The 22,330-nt window shown below is 41.7% G+C and overlaps 1 protein-coding gene across 2 annotated transcripts in view; it reads left to right on the top strand.

The window, feature by feature from the left end:
- Nucleotides 1–22,330, top strand: part of EML6 (EMAP like 6) — a 184,535-nt gene that overhangs the window by 41,155 nt on the left and 121,050 nt on the right. For both annotated transcript variants that reach the window (XM_066611920.1, XM_066611921.1), the window contains exons 2-5: nucleotides 10,812–10,971; nucleotides 16,522–16,620; nucleotides 17,682–17,750; nucleotides 21,185–21,370. In XM_066611920.1, coding sequence (XP_066468017.1) covers nucleotides 10,812–10,971; nucleotides 16,522–16,620; nucleotides 17,682–17,750; nucleotides 21,185–21,370 — 514 coding nt within the window. The remainder of the gene's footprint in view (nucleotides 1–10,811; nucleotides 10,972–16,521; nucleotides 16,621–17,681; nucleotides 17,751–21,184; nucleotides 21,371–22,330) is intronic.

The raw sequence follows: 22,330 nt of genomic DNA on the forward strand, positions 1-22,330 counted from the left end.
TGGAAAAGATACCTGTGGGATTTACAGCTAATGGAGCTTCCAAATGATCATTATTGTTCAAGAGTAGGTAGAAAAAGAGGTCAGACAGATAACATTTATTCTTTTTATTAGAAAACCAGATGGAGGTGGGTTAAGGATGAATAACTGAAGCAAGTCAGCCAGCCACCGAAGCAGTCACTGACGGGGAAAGGGCCATTATTTATCTTTGATTTATTGTGTTCCTACAAGTCTAGGTGAAATTAGGGTAAAACAAGATGTTCATTGCCTGCAGGCTCACTGTCTAAGAGCTTTGCTTGCTTGTTTGTTTACAGTAGTTATATGCCACCTTTCTGACTAGTTGCCCCAAGGCAGCATTCAATATGAAAAAAACGAAAAGGGAAAAAAGACATCTTACAGGAGATAGTTGGAGACCAGCTGTTAACTAAAGGGATGGGAGCAATGGTTGAATAGGTTGGAAAGATATATATGGGGACTGTCTTTGTAAAGGACTTAGGGCCCAGTCCTATGCAACTTTCCAGCACTGGTGCAGCTGCAATGCAGCCCAGAGACAAGGGAACAGTCAACAGGCCTGTGGATGCCAGAGAACCCATGGACATTATATATCTGGAGTTTCAGAAGGCTTTCGCACATTGGGTCGACACTTTCATCGACCTGTCCACCACCACCCCAAGATCTCTCTCCTGATCTGTCACAGACAGCTCAGAACCCATTAGCCTATATGTGAAGTTTTGATTTTTTGCCCCAATGTGCATGACTTTACACTTACATTGAAACACATCTGCCATTTTGCTGCCCATTCTGCCAGTTTGGAGAGATCCTTCTGGAGCTCCTCACAATCACTTCTGGTCTTCACCACTCAGAAAAGTTTGGTGTCGTCTGCAAACTTAGCCACCCCACTGCTCACCCCTGTCTCCAGGTCATTTATGAAAAGGTTGAAAAGCACCGGTCCCAGGACAGATCCTTGGGACACACCGCTTTTCACCTCTCTCCATTGTGAAAATTGCCCATTGACACCCACTCTCTGTTTCCTGGTCTTCAACCAGTTCTCAGTCCAGGAGAGGACCTGCCCTCTAATTCCCTGACTGTGGAGTTTTTTCAGTAGCCTTTGGTGAGGGACCGTGTCAAACGCCTTCTGAAAGTCCAGATATATAATGTCTATGGGTTCTCCTGCATTCACATGCCTGATGACCTTTTCAAAGAATTCTAAAAGGTTTGTGAGGCAAGACTTACCCTTACAGAAGCCATGCTCATTCTCCCTCAGCAAGGCCTGTTCGTCGATGTGTTTTGAGATTCTATCTTTGATGAGGCATTCCACCATCTTACCCAGTATAGATGTTAGGCTGACTGGCCTATAGTTTCCCGGGTCCCCCCTCTTTCCCTTTTTAAAGATCAGCGTGACATTTGCTATCCTCCAATCTTCTGGCACCGTGGCCATTTTAAGGGACAAGTTGCATATTTTAGTCAAGAGATCAGCAACTTCGTTCTTCAATTCCTTAATAACTCTTGGGTGGATGCCATCAGGGCCAGGTGACTTATTGATCTTTAATTTATCAATGAGGTCTGAAACATCTTCTCTTTTAACCTCTATCTGACTTAATTCCTCGGTCAGGAGGGGCCAATTGGGCAGCGGTATCTGCCCGAGGTCTTCTGCTGTGAAGACAGATGCAAAGAACTCATTTAATTTATCTGCCATCTCTAAGTCTCCTTTTATCTCCCCTTTCCCTCCTTCACCATCCAGAGGGCCAACCGCTTCTCTGGCGGGTTTCCTGCTTCTAACATATTTGAAGAAGAACTTGTATATGGTTCATATAAACATATGGAAGAACATATGGAACAGAAAAACATATGGAACTTGTAAGGTACTGTAGTTAATTGTTGGAAGCTCCTGCAGGCAGGCTCTCCTATTTCCCAGGATTCCCTTGGTGTTGGAACTGTGTTTAGTCGTTGAGGATGGCACCTTAGGAGTTGAGACATTTCTCATTCCTGAGGCTGCTCCAGAAATGGTGAGTTCTTCAGGAAGTGAGTTCTAGTGAGTTCTGCTTCCTCAGGAACTTTCCATTCTTAGAGCAACCTCAGGAACAAACATCTCTGTTTCTGAAATACCCTGCTCAAGGACAGAAAAGAGACAGCGTCAACACCGAGGGAGTCCTGGAAGTTAGTTGAGCCTGCCCCCGTACTGCTCCTGACATTTAAAAACCTTACAGCAGTGTTGCTCCACCAGTGGTACTTGTACCACAGGTGGTCCTTGAGGTGAGGTCCAGTGGTACACACATTACCCCCAGACCACCGCCACCTGTCAGTGAGATCAGCAATGCAATGCAACAAGCAGCAATTGGAGGTTAGCTCAGGAGGGTGTGGGAGGAATGGGGCTGTTACTAAGCAGGGAGGTGGAGGGAATGGGGATGAGGAGGAAGCAGGAGGGATGGATCTGGCGCACACTGGATCTTATCACTTCTGTTTTAAATCTCCCTACCCCTTTTCTCAGGCATACGTCACCAAAATAGGTGGCACATGTCTGAAGAGACCTATAGGCGGCCTCATTGCTTATGCGGAGGTAAGTAAAGATAATTTTTTCTTACCTCCTGTTTGGCCTTGGGTCACTCCCACCATTTTTGGCATGACTGCATCAGCTCTGATGGCCTGGGATAGGATTGGGGCTTCAGTGAACCATGTTAAACATGAGGCAGAAGTTTGATGAGACTGCAAAAAATACAAATGTGTTGTTGGGCTGCCTTAGCAGAGACATAGAGTCCAGATCACAAGAAGTAATAATTCCACTCTGTACTGCACTACTTAGACTTTACTTGGAATACTGCATCCAGTTTGGAGCACCACATTTTAAGAACATTGATAAGCTGGAGCAGGTTCAGAGAAGGGCAGTCAGGGTGTTGAGGAATCTGGAAACCAAGTCCTATGAGGTACAATTAACAGAGCTTGGTATGTTTCACCTGGAAAATAGAAGACTAAGGAGAGATAGCTGTCTTCAAGCATCTGAAGGGCTGTCACACAGAAGAATGGTGAGGGCTTGCTTTTGGTTGTTCCTGAGGGCAGGATTAGAACCAATGGATTGAAACTATAAGAAAGTAGATTTTATATAAGAATTTCCTAACTATAAGAGCAGTCTGGTACTGAAACAGTGAAACGGTCTGCCTTGTGCAGTTGTGGGCTCTCCCCTCATTGAAGGTTTTCAAGCAGAGGCTGGAGGTCCATCTGCAGGGATGTTCTAGATTCCTGTGCTGAGTAGGGGGCTGGACTAGATGACCTCCAAGGTACCTTCCACTCTAATATTCTGTGTTCAAATATAGCCAGGTCAGTGAGGAGCCCTCGTCACTTCTCAGAAGCATTTCCTTATGGTCTGATTATTGCACTGGTTATCACCTTTGGTTTGGGTTTGAGGGAACTGGTGTTTGTCGTCAGTGTGACTCTCTGTGTAAAAGCCTTACCTTTTGATTATTAAGAATTTTGTTTGGAAAATAATTTGACTGAGCATCTGTTTCACTGAATGGGAAGGTTTTCCACTAACTGAAAACTCGAAGTTGTGTAAGAGCATATTATCATCATCATCATCATCATCATCATCAACAGTATTTATATACCGCTTTTCAACTAAAAGTTCACAAAGCGGTTTACAGAGAAAAATCAAATAACTAAATGGCTCCCTGTCCCAAAAGGGCTCACAATCTAAAAAGATGCAAAAGAACACCAGCAGACAGCCACTAGAACAGACAGTGCTGGGGTGAGGTGGGCCAGTTACTCTCCCCCTGCTAAAAAAAAGAGCACCCACTTGAAAAAGTGCCTCTTACCCAATTAGCAGGGGTTAATGTCAGGGGTTAGCTATGATCATCATCATAGCTTCAACAGTGTGATTCAGTGGCGCTTTCCACGGACATGCCCTGATGGATATTTCAGGAACCATCTAAGTAGATTATAACAAATCTAAAAATGATGTGTTAAATAAGAAACCGTGCATGGTAGGTCCCCATTGTCATTTCTACTTGAATTGAAAATGCACATTCAAGAGATCTATGGATCTCGGAGGTGATCATTACTGTTCTGTGTCATAATTGAATGAAATATAGTTTGTGCTCAGAGTGATGTATACTTCCATCTGGGGCTTTTTGTTGGAAACATAAAGCCAGGGAAAAGAAATGGCATCCCAGCAGTTCTATTAATAAGCCGTGCTTTTGGCATATGAGTACTGTACTTCTTTTCATTGCTCTTTTTTGTGTGTGCAAAGTTTATATATTTATTACAGATACAGGTAAGGAAAATGGGTTAAACTTAGGGCTGGGACTACATAGGTTACACATGAGGATATTGGCCATAGATTACAACATGTCTTAATCCAAAAAAGAAATTAACAACGACTGAAATAAAAAATAATTGATACAAAAATTATCCTATTTGTCATTATACTAATTAATGATTTAACTAAACAATCACTATTGTTTAACTAAAATTATTTATCCAATCATGAAAAGGCTTCAGATTTTGCACATAAAATATTCTTGCTGCTATACCGATATGTACAATAAAATATTTCTTATATTGGTCTTCAATTTCTGATATCACATTTAAAAGGAATATTTCTGGTTTGAATGGTACTACACAATTCAATATCTCTTGTAACAATATATATCATTTTCCAATATTTCTTTACTTTCCACATAACCACCACATATAATAAAGAATTCCCTCATTCTCTTGCATATCTAACAATTACAGTATTTTATGATCCAGGATACATTTTTGCTACTTCCTCTGGCATTAAATATAATCTATAAAACAATTTATATAAATTATCTTTAGAAGATACCACTTTAATTATCTTAATACCACTTTAATTATCTTAATATTTGTGTTCCAACTTTGTTTTCATTTACATCTACTTGATTTGACATAATTAATAGAATACTCATTTCTGAGGAGAATTCAATCCATTAATATCTACAAAAAAAATCTCCACTTGTTATTCAGCCATTTTCCCTTCCTGTCTTAGTATTTTCTTTGTTCTCTGTCTTGTTGATATTTTCCTTCTTGCTCCTCCCACTGCTCCTTCCACTCCTTCTTCCTCTTAACCCCTTATATTTCTGGATCCCTCTTTTCTTCTTCCGTTTTCTCCATTTTATTCTTTTTGAATTTAATCCAAAGATGATTCTTCTTCTTGAAAGGACGCACTCTCTTTCTCTGAGGGTTCCCTCTTTTTTCCTCCTGAAAATTCTGAGTTCTAATAATAAATGCTGCTTTTTCCATCTCCTGTCTCATTATAAAAATCTCCAGTTCTTTAGTTTCATCTGACATTTGGTCCATTCTTTTTTCCATTCCCCTCCATGCTTTTCTTTGTCTGTTTGTCAGGGAGGAGTTTATTTGCCTCATTTGTTCAGATAGTTTTCCAACCTCTTGCTTCAGTTCATTTCTGAATTCTCGCAACATCTCCATTAATGAGGTCTGGCTTTCACTAACATCCTTTAAATTTTTTGATGTCATCAGTATCAAATCAAGCTGATTCCCACAGTTAAAAAGTCATCCAATTCTTATTGTCTTGCATCCCTTCTTGTCAAAGATAGTCTTTAAGTTTTTATATCCAAAAGGGGTGGGTCAATAATCCAATTCAAGTTAATAACACTGTCAAATTAAGTTAGTATACCTTTAATTGTTCAGGCCTGAGTCAAGCCTTTTGCGGCAAAAACGAAAGTGAAAATTGTTCCATACTTTAAAGATTAATTGTTAATTTCTTTTCCATGCATACCATTCCAACAGGGTGATCCTTTACATAAGAACATAAGAACAGCCCCACTGGATCAGGCCATAGGCCCATCTAGTCCAGCTTCCTGTATCTCACAGCGGCCCACCAAATGCCCCAGGGAGCACACCAGATAACAAGAGACCTCATCCTGGTGCTCTCCCCTACATCTGGCATTCTGACTTAACCCATTCCTAAAATCAGGAGGTTGCGCATACACATCATGGCTTGTACCCCATAATGGATTTTTCCTCCAGAAACTCGTCCAATCCCCTTTTAAAGGCGTCTAGGCTAGACGCCAGCACCACATCCTGTGGCAAGGAGTTCCACAGACCGACCACGCGCTGAGTAAAGAAATATTTTCTTTTGTCTGTCCTAACCCGCCCAACACTCAATTTTAGTGGATGTCCCCTGGTTCTGGTATTATGTGAGAGTGTAAAGAGCATCTCCCTATCCACTCTGTCCATCCCCTGCATAATTTTGTATGTCTCAATCATGTCCCCCCTCAAGCGTCTCTTTTCTAGGCTGAAGAGGCCCAAACGCCGTAGCCTTTCCTCATAAGGAAGGTGCCCCAGCCCCGTAATCATCTTAGTCGCTCTCTTTTGCACCTTTTCCATTTCCACTATGTCTTTTTTGAGATGCGGCGACCAGAACTGGACACAATACTCCAGGTGTGGCCTTACCATCGATTTGTACAACGGCATTATAATACTAACCGTTTTGTTCTCAATACCCTTCCTAATGATCCCAAGCATAGAATTGGCCTTCTTCACTGCCGCCGCACATTGGGTCGACACTTTCATCGACCTGTCCACCACCACCCCAAGATCTCTCTCCTGATCTGTCACAGACAGCTCAGAACCCATCAGCCTATATCTAAAGTTTTTATCTCTTGTCTTCCAATCATCCTTGTTACAAATAAGAAGGAAAAAAATTTCTCCAGCAGGGGCTTTTTAAATCCACATTCGCTCTTTTCCCCTCTGGGTGGCTGCAAGCCAATGTAAATAATCTTAAAGTTTGTCTTTCCTCCTCTTGATTGCAATTCTTTTTATAGCCTTTTAATGAACTGGTTACTCACAGTTAAAGGCTTTGTTTGCTTTCATGTTTTATCTAGGCCGTGGGGGGGGGAGTCTTCAGTTGTCTGAATCGTCTCCGAAGATGGTGTCCGGGATACAATGTGATTCAGTGCAAGCAATCGGGGAAATATCTGTGAAACCGCCGTTTCAAGAGACTGCCCCGTTCAAGCTCTCAACCTTCATTCCTTCTTCTAGGAAACGAAGAGTACCTCATTGTTGAGGTCCTTGAAAAACACATCTATTTAGCAGTTCCCCTCGGAGCCCTCCAAGGTTCCCTGCTACTTCACTGTTAACTCCGCCCCCTTCTTTTCATTGCTTTTAAACAAGTTTGCTGTACAAAATATTTTTTCAGGGCCTAATATGTAGCATTTCAGCTTCAGCAGAGCTTTGCAAATATAATTTCAATCCCATGAAGATAAATAGTGGTTTTCATGGAAGCTTAGAACACAAAAGAACTTATCCATAAAATAAACGTGTATTTACACCATTCATGTTTTCTTTTTGTCTTTCCCACAGCATATACAAAGATATCAGCAACCATTCTGATTTAGTATATTTGCTGTGATTTCCCAAAGTGTGTAACTAGATTTAGAGGTGTACATATATGTGGGGAGCCCAACAGAGATTGTTCACACCACAAGATCTGGTTAAATCTTTGTCCAAGCAATTAGGGAAAATCAGTTTGTAATTACTGGATTTTCCCCTTAGTGCAAGGTTAATTGGGAGACTGAGGGTGAAAATAGATGTGACTTTTTAATCACAGCATTGTTCCCTGTGTGTCCTTTTAAAAACTGCAAATAACAACTGGGAGAGTCACTCAGTATTGGGACCACAGGTCCTTGCACTCTAGTCCTGGCAATCCCACACCCCTGGCAGCTGCTGTTTGCCTTAGAATGGAGGCTCCCATTGACATCGTGGGAGAACACTGGTCCATAGAAAACAACAGTACTGCCTCTGGGGTGATTCATGCTGACTTTCCTGCTTTTGACAGTGGGCTGGGGTAGGTGGCAAATTGGCACCACCCTATGCCTGCCTGGTCACCGCCCTAGCTTTTCTTTACTTGCTTTTTTAGAGAACCAGGGAAAAGAGGATGGGGGGGGGGGGGACAGGTCTTACCTCCTCCTTCAGAGCTGCTGCTTCTAAACATCTGGGAGTGGAAAGGTTTCACTCCCAGAATTTTCCCTGCCACTGATTCAGAAGCAACAATACTGGAGGAAGATGATAATCATGGGTGCTGACTGATGCTGATACTGGGATAAAGGGTGCTGGAGAGGGGGGCTGCTGCTCATACTATACTGCCATGTATACTTACTGGCTGGGGGGGCAACAAATTAACGGGTTGGGGGCAACAGAACTTGGTGGGAGGGTGTGGTGGAATTTGGTGCTATATTGGAGCACTGGATTATCTTTGGCTGCTCCATGTAGCTATGATTGGGCTGCAGCATATTTTCAGAAGCAAAAGGGAGCAATAAAACACTTTCTAACTCTGGTTATTTCATGTGAAACATTTGGTTTTTTTCTGTTTTTAAAATTTTTCCCTGCAAATACCAACACAGCCCATGGTACCCATATTGCAGATTGTGCTGGGGGGGAGGGGCTGCAGCTGAAAGCAGGAGCCAAATCCTAAATAACTCCCCCAGCGCTGATGTAGCGATGCCAGTGGGGAAGGCATTGTGGCAGTTACAGAGGTCTCCTCAAGGTAAGGAGACAAAAGTACTCTTACCTCAGGGTACTCTTCCTGTTTCCTAGTGGGTCTCCTTGGATTTAGGTTAGCCAATTTGCTGGTGTAAGTTTGAGGAGAGTAAGGGAGAAGGAAGGGGAGAAGGGATGAGGATAGGATCTTAGTGCAAGTCTCTGGCTTGCATGTGCTCCTGTGGGTAGCCAGCTGTGGCAGTGAGCCACTGACACCACTGCTGTTTGTAGTGGTTGCAAAGTGACTGTCAGTGCCATGCTGTGCATGCTGCCATATGGCCATTTACAACAGCAGAACCTTGGTGGGGGTGGGCATGATGGTGGTGAAGAGGGGGCAGATCGAGGCAGGGAAGGGGTTATATCAGCTGCAGCAGCTATGCCAATATCATATCCTCCTTCCCGGTCTTGATCCCCCTTCCTGGGTCCACTCAGCCTTGCACTAGCAAAGTAGCTGGCACAGATCCTAGTAGACCTATTGGGGCAGTGAAGGCTTTCCCTGGGTGCAAGAGAACAAATGTTCACTTAACCAGACGAGATCTCCAAGACTCCCCTCCCCAGGAGGCTATGCACGTGGTGTGGCTGCAGGAGGGAGGGGGGAAATTTAGTTAGGATTGGGCTGTTGGACAGGCTGGTTGCCAGCCATGTCCAACTCACTTCTTACCCTGAGTGAATATTTAAGTGAACCAAGAAAGGAGAGTAAAACAGAATATAGCACAGAGGGAAAGTGTCCAGGCCTATCTGAGGCTAGTCTGTTAATTTGACAAGTTTCAGTCGAATATACAGCCCAATGAAGTTTATTTTAATTCATGGTCTGTAAATATTAGGCAGAGTTTCTGTTCCAGTCTTTGAAAACATATTAGAAGAAAAAATCAGAAGTAAAAATAAAACTGTATGCACTCACTGTATGTAGAGTTTTAGAACAATGGGAGATTCTGGCCAGTGGAATGAGGACTGCAACAGGACTTGAGTAGATGGTAAGAATCTGCCATCTGGCAAAGCCCCCCATCCAGATGGATTCACTAATGACTCTTATATGGTATTCAATCAGACACTGCTGGAACACATGACTGGCATATTTAATTAACCTAAATTAACAATGAGTGTGCCAGATATGGATTCTGTATCCAAGGCACTGAGCCTTGCTTTTTAGACAATAAAAAACCAGAATCCTAAATAACTGTACCTCATTACATTAGTGACTGGATTAGAGAACTTTAGTTTGTTCCAAGATTAGAACAAAATTTTTAGGGCCCAATCCTATCCAACTTTCTAGTGTCAATGCAGCTGCAATGCAGCATCAAGGTAAGGGAAGAAATGTTCTCTTACCTTAAGGAGGCCTCTGAAACTGCCCCCCACACTGCAGGATGCATCACTTTCCCTGTTGGTATGGCTTCATCAGCGCTGGAATGTTGGATAGGATTGGGCTCTTAATAGTTGCATATGCATTCATTTTTGAATTTTTCAAGGCTCAGGCCTTGCTGGGTATGATAATATTTATTCTAAAAGATTTACATATCCCATTTTTCTCCAGAGATTCAATGCAGCTCACAACACAAATTAAAATACATTTTAAAATAATGAATAAGGGTGGAAGCTATTGAAAGATATTTGCTGGAAATTCTACAAACAATCCAAAGCACACATGCGCATACAGACACACAAAACTGGGTTCATAACTTGGCATTCTATTGAGTAGCAACACAGTATGTAAAGCTAATGCAGCAGATACAATCAAACAGCATATACAACATAACTAGCTACTAAGGGCCCAATCCTATCCCACTTTCCAGTGCTGATGCAGACACAGCACAGCCCCAAGGTGAGGGAACACACATTCCCTTGCCTTGAGGAGGCGTCTGTGACTGTCCTGCCCACCAGTGGCGTCGCTAGGGGTGTGGGCTACACTGGGTGACGTGCATGGAGAGTGACACCACTATTGGTCAAAATTTGTAAAATCTTGGTACTTTTGAATAATACCATCATGTTAGTATCATACAATCATTTGATGTGTAATTTCATGCAGAATGCAATGAAAAAACCTCATTGAACTATCTCTAGTGTATATAATCTAAGTTGCTATTGTAAGGATTAATGAAATAGAGGTTGCCAAATCCAGTCCACTCACCGTTTTCTCTGAAATTAGTGCTAATTTCTATGTTTATAAAATGAACTGAAATAGAAAAAGACTGCTTAACATACTGATAAAATAGTCCCAAGAGTGTTATGAGAAAATGTGTGTTCTTTTCCAAGAGCTATACAATGATTTGATTACAAACTCTGACTTCTAAACTATTTTCCAGCCTAGCTCTGCACCCAGATAAAACCCTTGTTGCTACTGGACAGGTTGGGAAGGACCCCTATGTTTGCATCTGGGATTCCTACAATGTCCAGACTGTTTCTATTCTGAAGGATGCACACACCCATGGAGTTGCCTGCTTGGCTTTTGATTCAGATGGCCAGGTGTGTATATGTTTTGTTTCTGTTTTTAAATCACACTTTTCTCAGAATAATTTCTATGAAAGAAAATCTGTTATATATGTGTAGAGTTTATGTTCCACTGAAAGGGCCTTTCCAGACTAGCTTGAGCGCACAACAAATGCATATTTGCTACTTATTTATTGCAGGACAAGTCTCTGTTGAAGGAATGTTTCACTTTTTCAGTATTCAAAAGATAAGCAAACTCTAATACTGAAGGAATGGATAACATACTAATCTATGGTTTAGTATGTAATCCATTCCTTCAGTATTAGAGTTTGCTTATTGATCCCCTTTTCCTTCTTTTGAAGGTTTGTGTGCTGCTGCTCTTTTTATATTTCTCACATTAAACTCAAGCAACCATGCACCTATGCAATGGTGTATGTGTGTCTATCTCACTTTGGCCCAAATCCTAACCAACTTTCCAGCGCTGGCATAGTGATGCCAGTGGGACGTGTGCTGCATCCTGCAGTAGGGTGGCATTCGCAAAGGTCTTCTCAAAGTAATGGAATGTTTGTTCTCTTACCTCTGAGCTGCATTGCCCTTATGTTGGTGCTGCAAGGTGGGCTGGGATTGTGCCCTTTGCCTCACAGCTGGTCATTGAAGAGCATCCTTTCAGCCAGCTCCATACTCACAGGCCTAATTCAAGCATTACCCTTGTGTTGCAGGAATAACTACTTCTGTGTGGTACAGCCGCAAGAGAGGATGCAGTTGTTGCATTTTCCATTGTGTTTCTCCACTTATTCGCTTCTCTGTCCGTTGTGGTTAGTAAGGTTCTGTATGGCCACTACATTAAAAAAAAACCTTGTTGTCATCGTCTTTCACCATACACATGCCCTAAGAGGGAAATTGGAGGAATGGAGAATGCAGATGAATCCATCTATCTTTACCTTTTCCCTTCCTATGGTGTTCATTCCATTTACATCATAAAGCCATTTGCACGTTTGCTTATTTTTATATTTTTTCCTCTGTGTTGCCTCCACACATCATACAAATTCAAAAAATATGCACCAATATGACACAGGAGAGAGAGAGAGAGAGAGAGAGAGAGAGAATTAAAACACACAGAAGAACAAGCCTTGCTGAGGGAGAATCAGCATGGCTTTTGTAAAGGTAAATCTTGCCTCACAAACCTTTTAGAATTCTTTGAAAAGGTGGATGTGGGAGAATCTGTGGATATTACATATCTGGACTTTGAGAAGGTGTTTGACCTGGTCCCTCACCAAAGGCTGCTGAGGAAACTGCACAGGGAATTAGAGGGCAGGTCCTCTTATGGATTACGAATTGGTTGGGAACCAGGAGTGGGTATCAATAGGCTGTTTTTGTAGTGGAAAGAGGTGAAAAGTGGTATGCCCCAGGGATCTGACCTGGGACTGGTGCTTTTCAACTTGTTCATATATGACCTGGAGACAGGGGTAAGCAGTGAGGTGGCAAAGTTTGCAGATGGCACTAAACTTTTCTGGGTGATGAAGATCAGAGGGCATTGTGGAGAGTTGCAGAAGGATCTCTCCAAACTGGGAGAAGGGGCAGCAAGATGGCAGGTTTGTTTCAGTGTCATTAAGGGTGAATTATTGCACATTGGGGCAAAAAAATCAAGACCACATATAGGCTAATGGCTTCTGAGCTGACTGCAACAGCTCAGGACAGAGATCTTGGGGTGCTGGTGGACAGCTCAAGGAAAGTGTTGACCCAATGTGTGGCAGCAGTGAAGAAGGTCAATTTCATGCTAGGGATCATTGAAAAGGGGATTGAGAATTAAACAGGGAATATTATAATGCCATTGTACAAATCAATGGTACTACTACACCTGGAGTATTGTGTTCAGTTCTGATCACCACACCTTAAAAAGGACATAGTGGTACTAAGAAAGGTGCAGAAGAGCAGCCAAAATGATTACTGGGCTGGGGCACCTTCCTTATGAGGAAAGGTTACAGCATTTGGGGCTGCTCAGTCTAGAAAAGAAGTGCCTGAGGAGGGACATGATAGAGACATACAAAATTATGCAGGGAATTGATAGAGTGGGTAGAGGGATGCTCTTTTCCCTCTGACAAAATACCAGAACTAGGGAATATCCACTAAAATTGGGTGTCAGAAGGATTAGAACAGACAAAAGAAAATATTTCTTTACCTTGCTGGAGGACATGGTGATCTGACTTAGATGCCTTTAAAACAGGATTGGACAGATTTCTGGAGGAAAACTCCATCACAGGTTACAAGCCATGAAGGTTATGTACAGTCTGAGATTAGCTAGTCGCTCATCATGAGAGCTGAGTAGGAATTTTTTTCTGTCATCTAAATTGGCCATGGACGGCAGTTTTTTCACTGAACCCAGACTGGCAAGGGAGTGAAGGTGTGTTCAGTTGGTTTCATGCACTAAAAATTGGTCACTTATGTTTAATAAAGTGACCCAAGTTAAACCCAAGTGCAGTCTGGTGTCTTCATTAGGGGCTGCGAGGGAAAATAGAATGCTGCATGCAGGGGAGTGGAAGTGAGATGCAAGTATATTGTGATCTTCTGTGCTCTCTGAGGCATCTGATGGCCACTGTGAGACACAGGAAGCTGGACTAGAAGAGCCCTGGGCCTGATCCAGCAGGGCTCTTCTTGTGTTCTTATGCTTCTAAGATTATAACTGTACAGGCAATGCACAGGAGAGCAGGTAATGAGAGACATTTGGCAACCAATAGGGTTAAATAATGCCAGTTCTTTTCTGCATTATAGTTAGCTGCCATCCATCTTAAGTCATGTGTTTATTCTATAGGAAGAGTTCAACAAGGGTTTAGTTTAGTTAGACATGCAATTTCATACAATGTTAGTCTTCTTCCCACCAAAAGCTCTTTTTCTTTTTAGTGCTATCAGTCAGTTAGGGGAGATGGGGACATGCAGGGAGGTGAGGTTCGCTCTTTCCCACATACTATTTTAAAAACAAAAGTTACCCACTTCAAAGGCAAATCACTGCTTTGATTTTTGCTTTTAAAACAGCATAGTAGGGGGCACTTCCTCCTCCCTGAGCATCATAGTTCTTCCCACAACACAAAGATAATGCTTGAATCAGGCCAGTAAATGAAGAGCTATGCAGTGGGTGCTCTTCAGTGATCAACCTGTAGTTACAGAAGAAAGAGCTTCCGATGACAAGCATGTCAAAATTGAATACGTTTCCATTCACATCTCACTAAACCCCTAGAGACAGGAACAGCTGCCATATCTCAGGGCATGTCCACTATGTACTTACAAGTGTTTAACAGTCATTTCCTCTCTTTGGGGACTCCTGGGGACTGTAGTTCTGTCAGGGATGCTTCAGTACTTCCAGCAAGCTATTTTTCCAAGATGGCTATTAGGGCAATCAACAGGTTATAAACACAGTGTAACTCATAGTGCATGTTACGCTATCAGCTTTAGCTGTCTTCCAGTAATAGGCAAGGACTACTGAAATATAATGAAAACACATAATATAAATCACAAAATAAAAACTATAAATTAAAATAGAGTCATTAGAACATCTATCACACTCCATCCTCCTACTGATCACCAGAGGCCTTGTGGAACAGTCCTGTTTTTATTTCCTGCTTATAGACCAAAAGGGATAGAGCTAGTTGAGCCTCCCAGAACCTGGGTGTCACAACAGAAACATGTCCCACATACTCATCCATCAAACTTTGGCAGATATGTGGACTGGAGCAGTGCCCCCCTAGAAGATTTTAATGGGTGGGTAGAATACTTTGGAATAAATAGATCCTTTAGCTATCCTGGGACCAAATCATAAGAACATAAGAACAGCCCCACTGGATCAGGCCATAGACCCATCTAGTCTGCAAACTTAGCCACCTCACTGCTCACCCCTGTCTCCAGGTCATTTATGAAGAGGTTGAAACCATCGGTCCCAGGACAGATCCTTGGGGCACACCGCTTTTCACCTCTCTCCATTGTGAAAATTGCCCATTGGCACCCACTCTTTGTTTCCTGGTCTTCAACCAGGTCTCAGTCCAGGAGAGGACCTGCCCTCTAATTCCCTGACTGTGGAGTTTTTTTCAGTCGCCTTTGGTGAGGGACCGTGTCAAACACCTTCTGAAAGTCCAAATATATAACGTCTATGGGTTCTCCCGCATCCACATGCCTGTTGACCGTTTCAAAGAATTCTGAAAGGTTTGTGAGGCAAGACTTACCCTTACAGAAGCCATGCTGATTCTCCCTCAGCAAGGCCTGTTCGTCTATGTGTTTTGAGATTCTATCTTTGATGAGGCATTCCACCACCTTACCCGGTATAGATGTTAGGCTGACCGGCCTATAGTTTCCCGGGTCCCCCCTCTTTCCCTTTTTAAAGATTGGTATGACATTTGCTATCCTCCAGTCCTCTGGCACTGTGGCCGTTTTGAGGGACAGGTTGCATATTTTAGTCAAGAGATCAGCAACTTCATTCTTTAATTCCTTAATAACTCTTGGGTGGATGCCATCAGGGCCCACTGACTTATTGATCTTTAATTTCAATAAGGTCTGAAGGGCAGGAGGTCTAGTCTAGAGGGTAGAGCCTCCATTTGCCTGAAGATAACATCTGCAGGTCGCCAGTTCGAGGCCACCGGCACCGTGAATGGTGAGACCTTGAAGCAACTGACAAGCTGAGGCGAGTTATTCCACCTGCTCTTTGATGTGAGCGAAGAAGTGTCTTGGCTGCCCTCCATGTGAGAGATGGAGGAGCTGCTTGTCAGGCCAGAATGTGATACCAGATCAAAAAGATCCATCTGAAGTGTTGTGATTCTTGAAAGATAGAACCTTTCTTGGATTGTAAAAATCCCTATGGGGATTTAGAACAGCCTGCCCATGTAAACCGCCTTGAATAAAGTCTGAGGAGAAATCTGACGACCAAGAAAGGCGGTATATAAATACATGTATTATTATTATTAATTTATCAATGAGGTCTGAAGCATCTTCTCTTTCAACCTCTATCTAACTTAATTCCTTGGTCAGGAGGGGCCATTCGGGCAGCGGTATTTGCCCGAGGTCTTCTGCCATGAAGACAGATGCAAAGAACTCATTTACTTTTTCTGCTATCTCTAAATCTCCTTTTATCTTCCCTTTCCCTCCCTCACCATCCAGAGGGCCAACCGCTTCTCTGGTGGGTTTCCTGCTTCTATCATATTTGAAGAAGCTTTTATTATTCCCCTTAATGTCGCTGGCCATTCCTCATAGTCTCGCTTGGCCTCCCGTATCACCAATCATTCCAAATCATTTTGAAATTTAAACAAAAAATTAGAATTGAACCTGGAAACAAACTGTAAGTCAACAGTGTGCATATAATGAACAAATTAATGAACTTTTACTCTAAGTTACAATAAATATTGTCTTTTTTGAAAGCATTAAAATATTTTTAACTCCTTATGGAAAATAGTAACCTTTTAAGCGTTTCAAATAGTTATGTTAACATTTGATGTCTCACTTTTATAATTCTGCAGCATCCTTTGTGTCTGTTGTTAGTGTCATTGAACAGCTAGTCTTGAGTTGTTATTCAATTGAATGAGCCTATTTGGTTTTTTTGTCTTCTAGCGTTTAGCTTCTGTGGGACTGGATGCCAAAAACACAGTCTGCATTTGGGACTGGAAGAAAGGAAAACTGCTGGCATCAGCTACTGGCCACTCAGATAGGGTAATCAGCTAAAGAGTTTGCCATTAATTTAACTTGCAATGTTCTCAAATATTTTATGGAACTTTTTTTCCTGAGATAGCTCTCTGGTTCCCCCCTCATTAAACTAATACTCACAGAACCATGATCATTGTAATTCATTTGTACAGTAACGAAGGGACATCCACTAAAATTGTGTGTTGGGAGAGTTAGGACAGACAAAAGAAAATATTTCTTTACCCAGCATGTAATTAGTCTGTGGAACTCTTGCCACAAGAAGTAGTGATGGCATTATCCTGGATACCTTGAAGAGGGGATTGGACAAATTCCTGTAGGAAAAGTCCATCACAGGTTACAAGTCATGATAGGTATGTGCAAGCTTCAGATTTAGAAGTAGGCTACCTCAGAATGCCAGATGCAGGGGAGGGCACCAGGATGCAAGTTGTGTCTTGTTGTCTTGTGTGCTCCCTGAAGCATATGGTGGGCCACTGTGAGATAAAGGACGCTGGACTAGATGGGCCTTTGGCCTGATCCAGTGGGACTCTTCTTATGTTCTTATGTTATATTAAGAATTATGTGAAGGTGATATTGTGTCATATTATGGAAAAGGATATTGACAGTTGGACATAGGACTGTGTCTATGTTATGGCCTGTTTAAGATGTTATGTGGAACCATAATTTAACCATGGTTTTACATGATGTTCATAAGCCTTGGACTCACATGATTCACTGTGTGATGTCCAAACCAGGTGTCCAAGCTAAATGTGATTTGGGAGCTCTGTGTTCAGCTCCAGTGGGGAATAAGGACATGTGCTTGTGTTGTAGCTCTCTCTTTTTCCTTTTGGGACTTCTAGCTGTTTTGGGGGAACAGAAAGAGGCAATTTCAGTAGAGGAAACAGAACGACAATCACCCCAGCACTGATATGGAATTTCAGCTATATTCATGTGCATACTTTTTTATTGTTTTTCAGAACAATGGGATTTTGTTCAAAGCCAGGGAAATGCATGTTGAATTTATGACACTTCTAATGGTTAGTGGGTGTGGTTTCTAATTTAGTGTAGCAGTTTTCAATGTTTTTTGACAGATTTTTGATGTCTCCTGGGACCCTTACCAACCCAACAGAGTGGCTAGCTGTGGTGTGAAACATATCAAGGTAAATTGGTTTCAGTCCTTTGTTATAGCCAATGAAGGAGACTTTTTATAATTGCTTGACATATTTTATTTTTACTGACTTAAAAAAAAGTTATGCAACCAGCTCAGGGCGGTATGGCAGGCTTCCAGTACTTTTCAATATAGAGAAATTGCAATGAGCGACTGTTCATCAAGTTAATCAGGCACATGGCATCAGGGCTGATTCATCTGTTTGGCTGACTGAGATGGTCACCTCAGGCAGCAGATTTATATCCCGTCTTGACCCTTATGAACAAAGTGTCTGAGGCAGCATATGACATTTCACTGTTAAAATATACTAAAATAAAAAAATGTAAAAAAAATACCATTATCAATAAACACCATAAAAGCAGCACATAAAAAACCTAAGAGCATAAAGTGATATTCAGCTCCTGTTTTTAAACCCAAGAACAAGAAACAAAGCAAAGCAGAATCAAAATAAAACAAAAGGCAGAAAGAACAAAGCAACCCCCTACAACAAATCAAAGTGGAATAAAAATGTTGTGGCATCCTGCCGGAAGGCAGTCCAGGAGGCAAAATTCTCCATTCCAAAGGGAGGGAGTTACATAATTGTGGTGCTACCACAGAGACAGCCCCAGCTGTGGTCATTGCCACCCTCACATTTCCTCTTCTGCTCCATCCTCCTCTACCTTTTCCAATCTAAGGAATGGTAGGAGCAGAGGCTGGAGCATCAGTAGGGAAGGAGGGAGCATTTGGCATGCAGCTTCAGGAGCCAAGAGATTTTGGGGTCATCCCATTTGGGGTCATGGTTTCATTTTAAAATAGCTCTTTCCAGGGTGAATTTTCTTCATTCTAGCCAGGTTGGATTGATTCAGAACAAAGATGATTTGAAGCAGCAGTTTAATAATCACAAACTGGAAAGGCCTGGTTGTAATGATTTCAGTCAGTTTTTTCATTTGTCCTTCAGTTTTTCCTAATAATCTGCTATAACAAATATGACAAATTGATTTACAACTAACAACCCCATTATTCAATAATTATTTTTGCTGCTCAGGGTAGCACAAACACAAATGAACACACACGTGTTTGAGTAGCAAAGTAGCTTAGCATTTTTGCAGCGCATTCCTGCAAAAGTACCCCATGTTCAATGGGGCTTATTCTCTAGTAGGTGAGTTCAGGATTGCAGCTAAGGCTGCAGGTCTATTCCCTCATATCTGGGAGTAAATTCCATTTCACTCAATGAAAAAAATTTCTCATAGTTTCTTCCAATCTACTGGAAGTGCGCTCCAACCTGCAGATTGGAGCTATAAGAAGCTTGGGGGAGACCCGCAGGAGGGCTGCGGGCCTCCTGGAGCCTATCTGAGGCTTGCTGACCTCCCCCCCTCTTGATAGAGAGACAAGCCTCTGGACCCATTTTTCATGACCCACCACATTAAGCACCAACTAGTTGGCATATGATTGTAAGTAAAATAGAATTTTTAAAAATACTGATGAAAATGTGTTGGATGGAGAAAAGAAAGTCAGATCCCAAAGTTGGTTAGAATTTTTGGAGATCATTTTGGTCTCAGTGTTCACAAACAGTATGTCTAACAGATTGTAATTATTTCTACTTAATTAAGTGGATGTAGCAATCTGAAGCAGATAATTTTTTCTGCCAAGAATCTTGCACCCTAACAGGGTACTGTGTCCATATCAAAGACAGGACACTAGCAAAAGAGATGCCATTCATTGCATTCTTCAGAAAGTTGGATACCTGTTTCTTTGGCACTGGGGAACTGTAAAATTGTCCTGAAGCTCATTCCTGCCAAATATATTGCTATAAACCAAGACATGCCAGAAATTAGCATCAAGTCTACTATAATAAAAATAAAATATTGAAATGAATGGTGACCCACCTGAAATTGGCTCGTGACCCACCTGGTGGGTCCCGACCCACAGTCTGAGAAACACTGATGTAGAAGAATTCTTGTTCAAATTTGGAGAAGGACAAATATTAAAACTGGAATCTGTTTGCTGATTCTCTCCCCCCTCCCCACACATATTTTTTATTTCCCAGACTTAATAGTTGTCATACAGGCAGGGTGGCGGATCCAGAGATAGCAAAGAGTGAGAACTCCTATCCCACAGTGTCACTGTCCCATTCCACAAGAGGTATCCCAATCCAGATTTTATTTGCTTTTAATAAGCAAACTTCAAGCATGTAACAAAGTTTGGCCCTAAGTCCAGGTAAAAATTTCTTTTTAGTTTATATAGCAGGCATGGAATCCTGCCCTGAAGTTTTGCCTATTTGATATGGAGTTAAATGTCAAGGTCTTAAGCATGATTCTTGCATAATTCAGATGCATATTGAAGATGTTTTCAGTGTTTACTTGAAAATATAAAACATGAATAGCAACAAACAGGAACCAACTTATGTTTGGAAGCATTCCTGTTATACACATACAATTAATAGTACCCTGTCTACTAACTGTTAGTTGAGCAAGCTACAGTTCAGTGAGTTTGGACACAATAGGAAACTAAGGTTTGTTCCAAACTGCAAAAGGAAGCTTTCAGTCCCTTGTATGTAAAGGGGAGAGGGAAGTTCGCAAGCTGTGAGTCATGTTGTTCAAATTATGGTTTGTTGTTACATCTAAATCTGGCCAATTTCTAAACAAGTTATCAGTTTATGTAAAGTGCTTACAATTCTTACCTGCATCAACATCTTGATACTTTGAGATGGTGTGAACAATAAATTGATAACAAGTTTGTGTCAGAACAGGGATGTGAATCGGGCTTTTTGCACTGAAATTTGTCTCTGTTCACTTTATTACTCTAGCCCCTGTTTTCACACATATCTGAAAAAAATTCACAGTAATTCTGTATCAATAAAGGAGGAGGAACAGTGGAGACAAGTGAGCAGATGGAAGTGGGAGTTTTCTACCAATCTGCTGCCTGAAGCAACCACCTCAGTTGACCTCATGGATAGACCAGCCCTAGATGAAGGAATGGGTGCTAAACTTCCATGAGATGTAGATATACTCTACATAGATATGATATGTCTATGTTCAGGTGTTAAATTGGTGACATTTTCCCCTACATAATTTTATGCCAGATGTCCATAGACATCATCTAAAGAACCAGAGATGCAGATATGCCCTTGATATTAACTATCACTAAATTACAGACAGCTGAGATGTGATGCTAATGCAACTGAAATAAGGAAATACTGTAATCTATTCTCAGATTTCATTTCCATTTGCTACTACTTTCCTCCTCATTTCTCATTGGGTTGTTCATGTTGCAACTGCTTTCTTTTCAGTACCCATTCTTTTGTGGCATTTATACATGGTGCACAGAGTGGAAGCAATTGCATTCCTTGCTCACCTTGCTAACAACATGGAGTGATATTCTACTTGTGGGATAACTTCCCAGTTATAAATTTTGCAGATGTTCTCTTTTAATGTTTTCATTCTGTAGTTCTGGACACTGTGTGGAAATGCCTTGACTGCCAAAAGAGGAATATTTGGCAAAACAGGAGACCTACAAACAATCCTGTGTTTGTCCTGTGCAAAAGATGATGTCACATACTCTGGTGCTTTAAATGGAGACATCTATGTCTGGAAAGGGCTCATCTTAGTCCGCACGATTCAAGGAGCTCATGGTGTAAGTTGCCTTCTCAAGACTATTCTGATGAAAACAAAGCGTCTTTACCAAACTCCATCAATTATGCCTCTGAGGAGGTACCTGAATGATTTTTTTTCTGTTGTGTTTGATTAGCTCTTTAGGACTTTTGTGGTTATTCGGATGATGCTCGATGGACTTTACATTCTGATCATGTGTGTGAAAATTTTATTTACTACATCTTGTATTACACTGGTTATTACACCGGTTTTGCTGTCACCGATGTCATCTTAGCAGGCATAAAGAGGATTTTCATTGCAGATAAAACAATTATCTACATTCAGATATTAATAAACCAGCATCACTCTAGGGCAGCCATTTTCAACCACTGTGCCACGGTGTGTGGCTTGCTCAACACTGGTGTGCCGCAGATGGTCCTCAGATGTGCTGCAGGAATTTGGGAGTGGGTCATTTATCAATAGGACCATTGGGGAATGTGTGCCTTGTCAATTATTAAAAAGCTGATGGTGTGCCTTGACCATTTTAGTGCCTTGCCAGTGTGCTGCAAGATGAAAAAGGGTGAAAATCACTGCTCTAGGTAGTGTCCTGCTAGAATGATGCATTCCAGAGGGCCAGCCATATTAGTAGGAAAAATCAGCTGTGTGTTCCATAGCACTCTTAAGCAGCCATTTTCAATCTTTTTCAGGTCATGGCACACTGTCAAGGCATTAAAATTGTCAAGGCACACTCCCAGTTTTTTACTTACATTAAATTACTATATTACAATTAATTTTAATTCATATAATTAATACAATTAAATCATTACATGACAAAGGGCACAATCCTAACCAGGTCTACTCAGAAGTAAGTCCTATTTTGTTCAATGGGGCTTACTCTCAGGAAAGTGTGGTTAGAATTGCAGCCAAAGACTTGGGGGGGGTGTGCCTGTGGGACTTACTTCAGAGTAGACATGCCTAGGATTGGGCTTTTGGTTGCATTCTT

The sequence above is a fragment of the Tiliqua scincoides genome, chromosome 1, assembly GCF_035046505.1.
Source record: "Tiliqua scincoides isolate rTilSci1 chromosome 1, rTilSci1.hap2, whole genome shotgun sequence".
Taxonomy (NCBI): Eukaryota; Metazoa; Chordata; class Lepidosauria; order Squamata; family Scincidae; genus Tiliqua; species Tiliqua scincoides.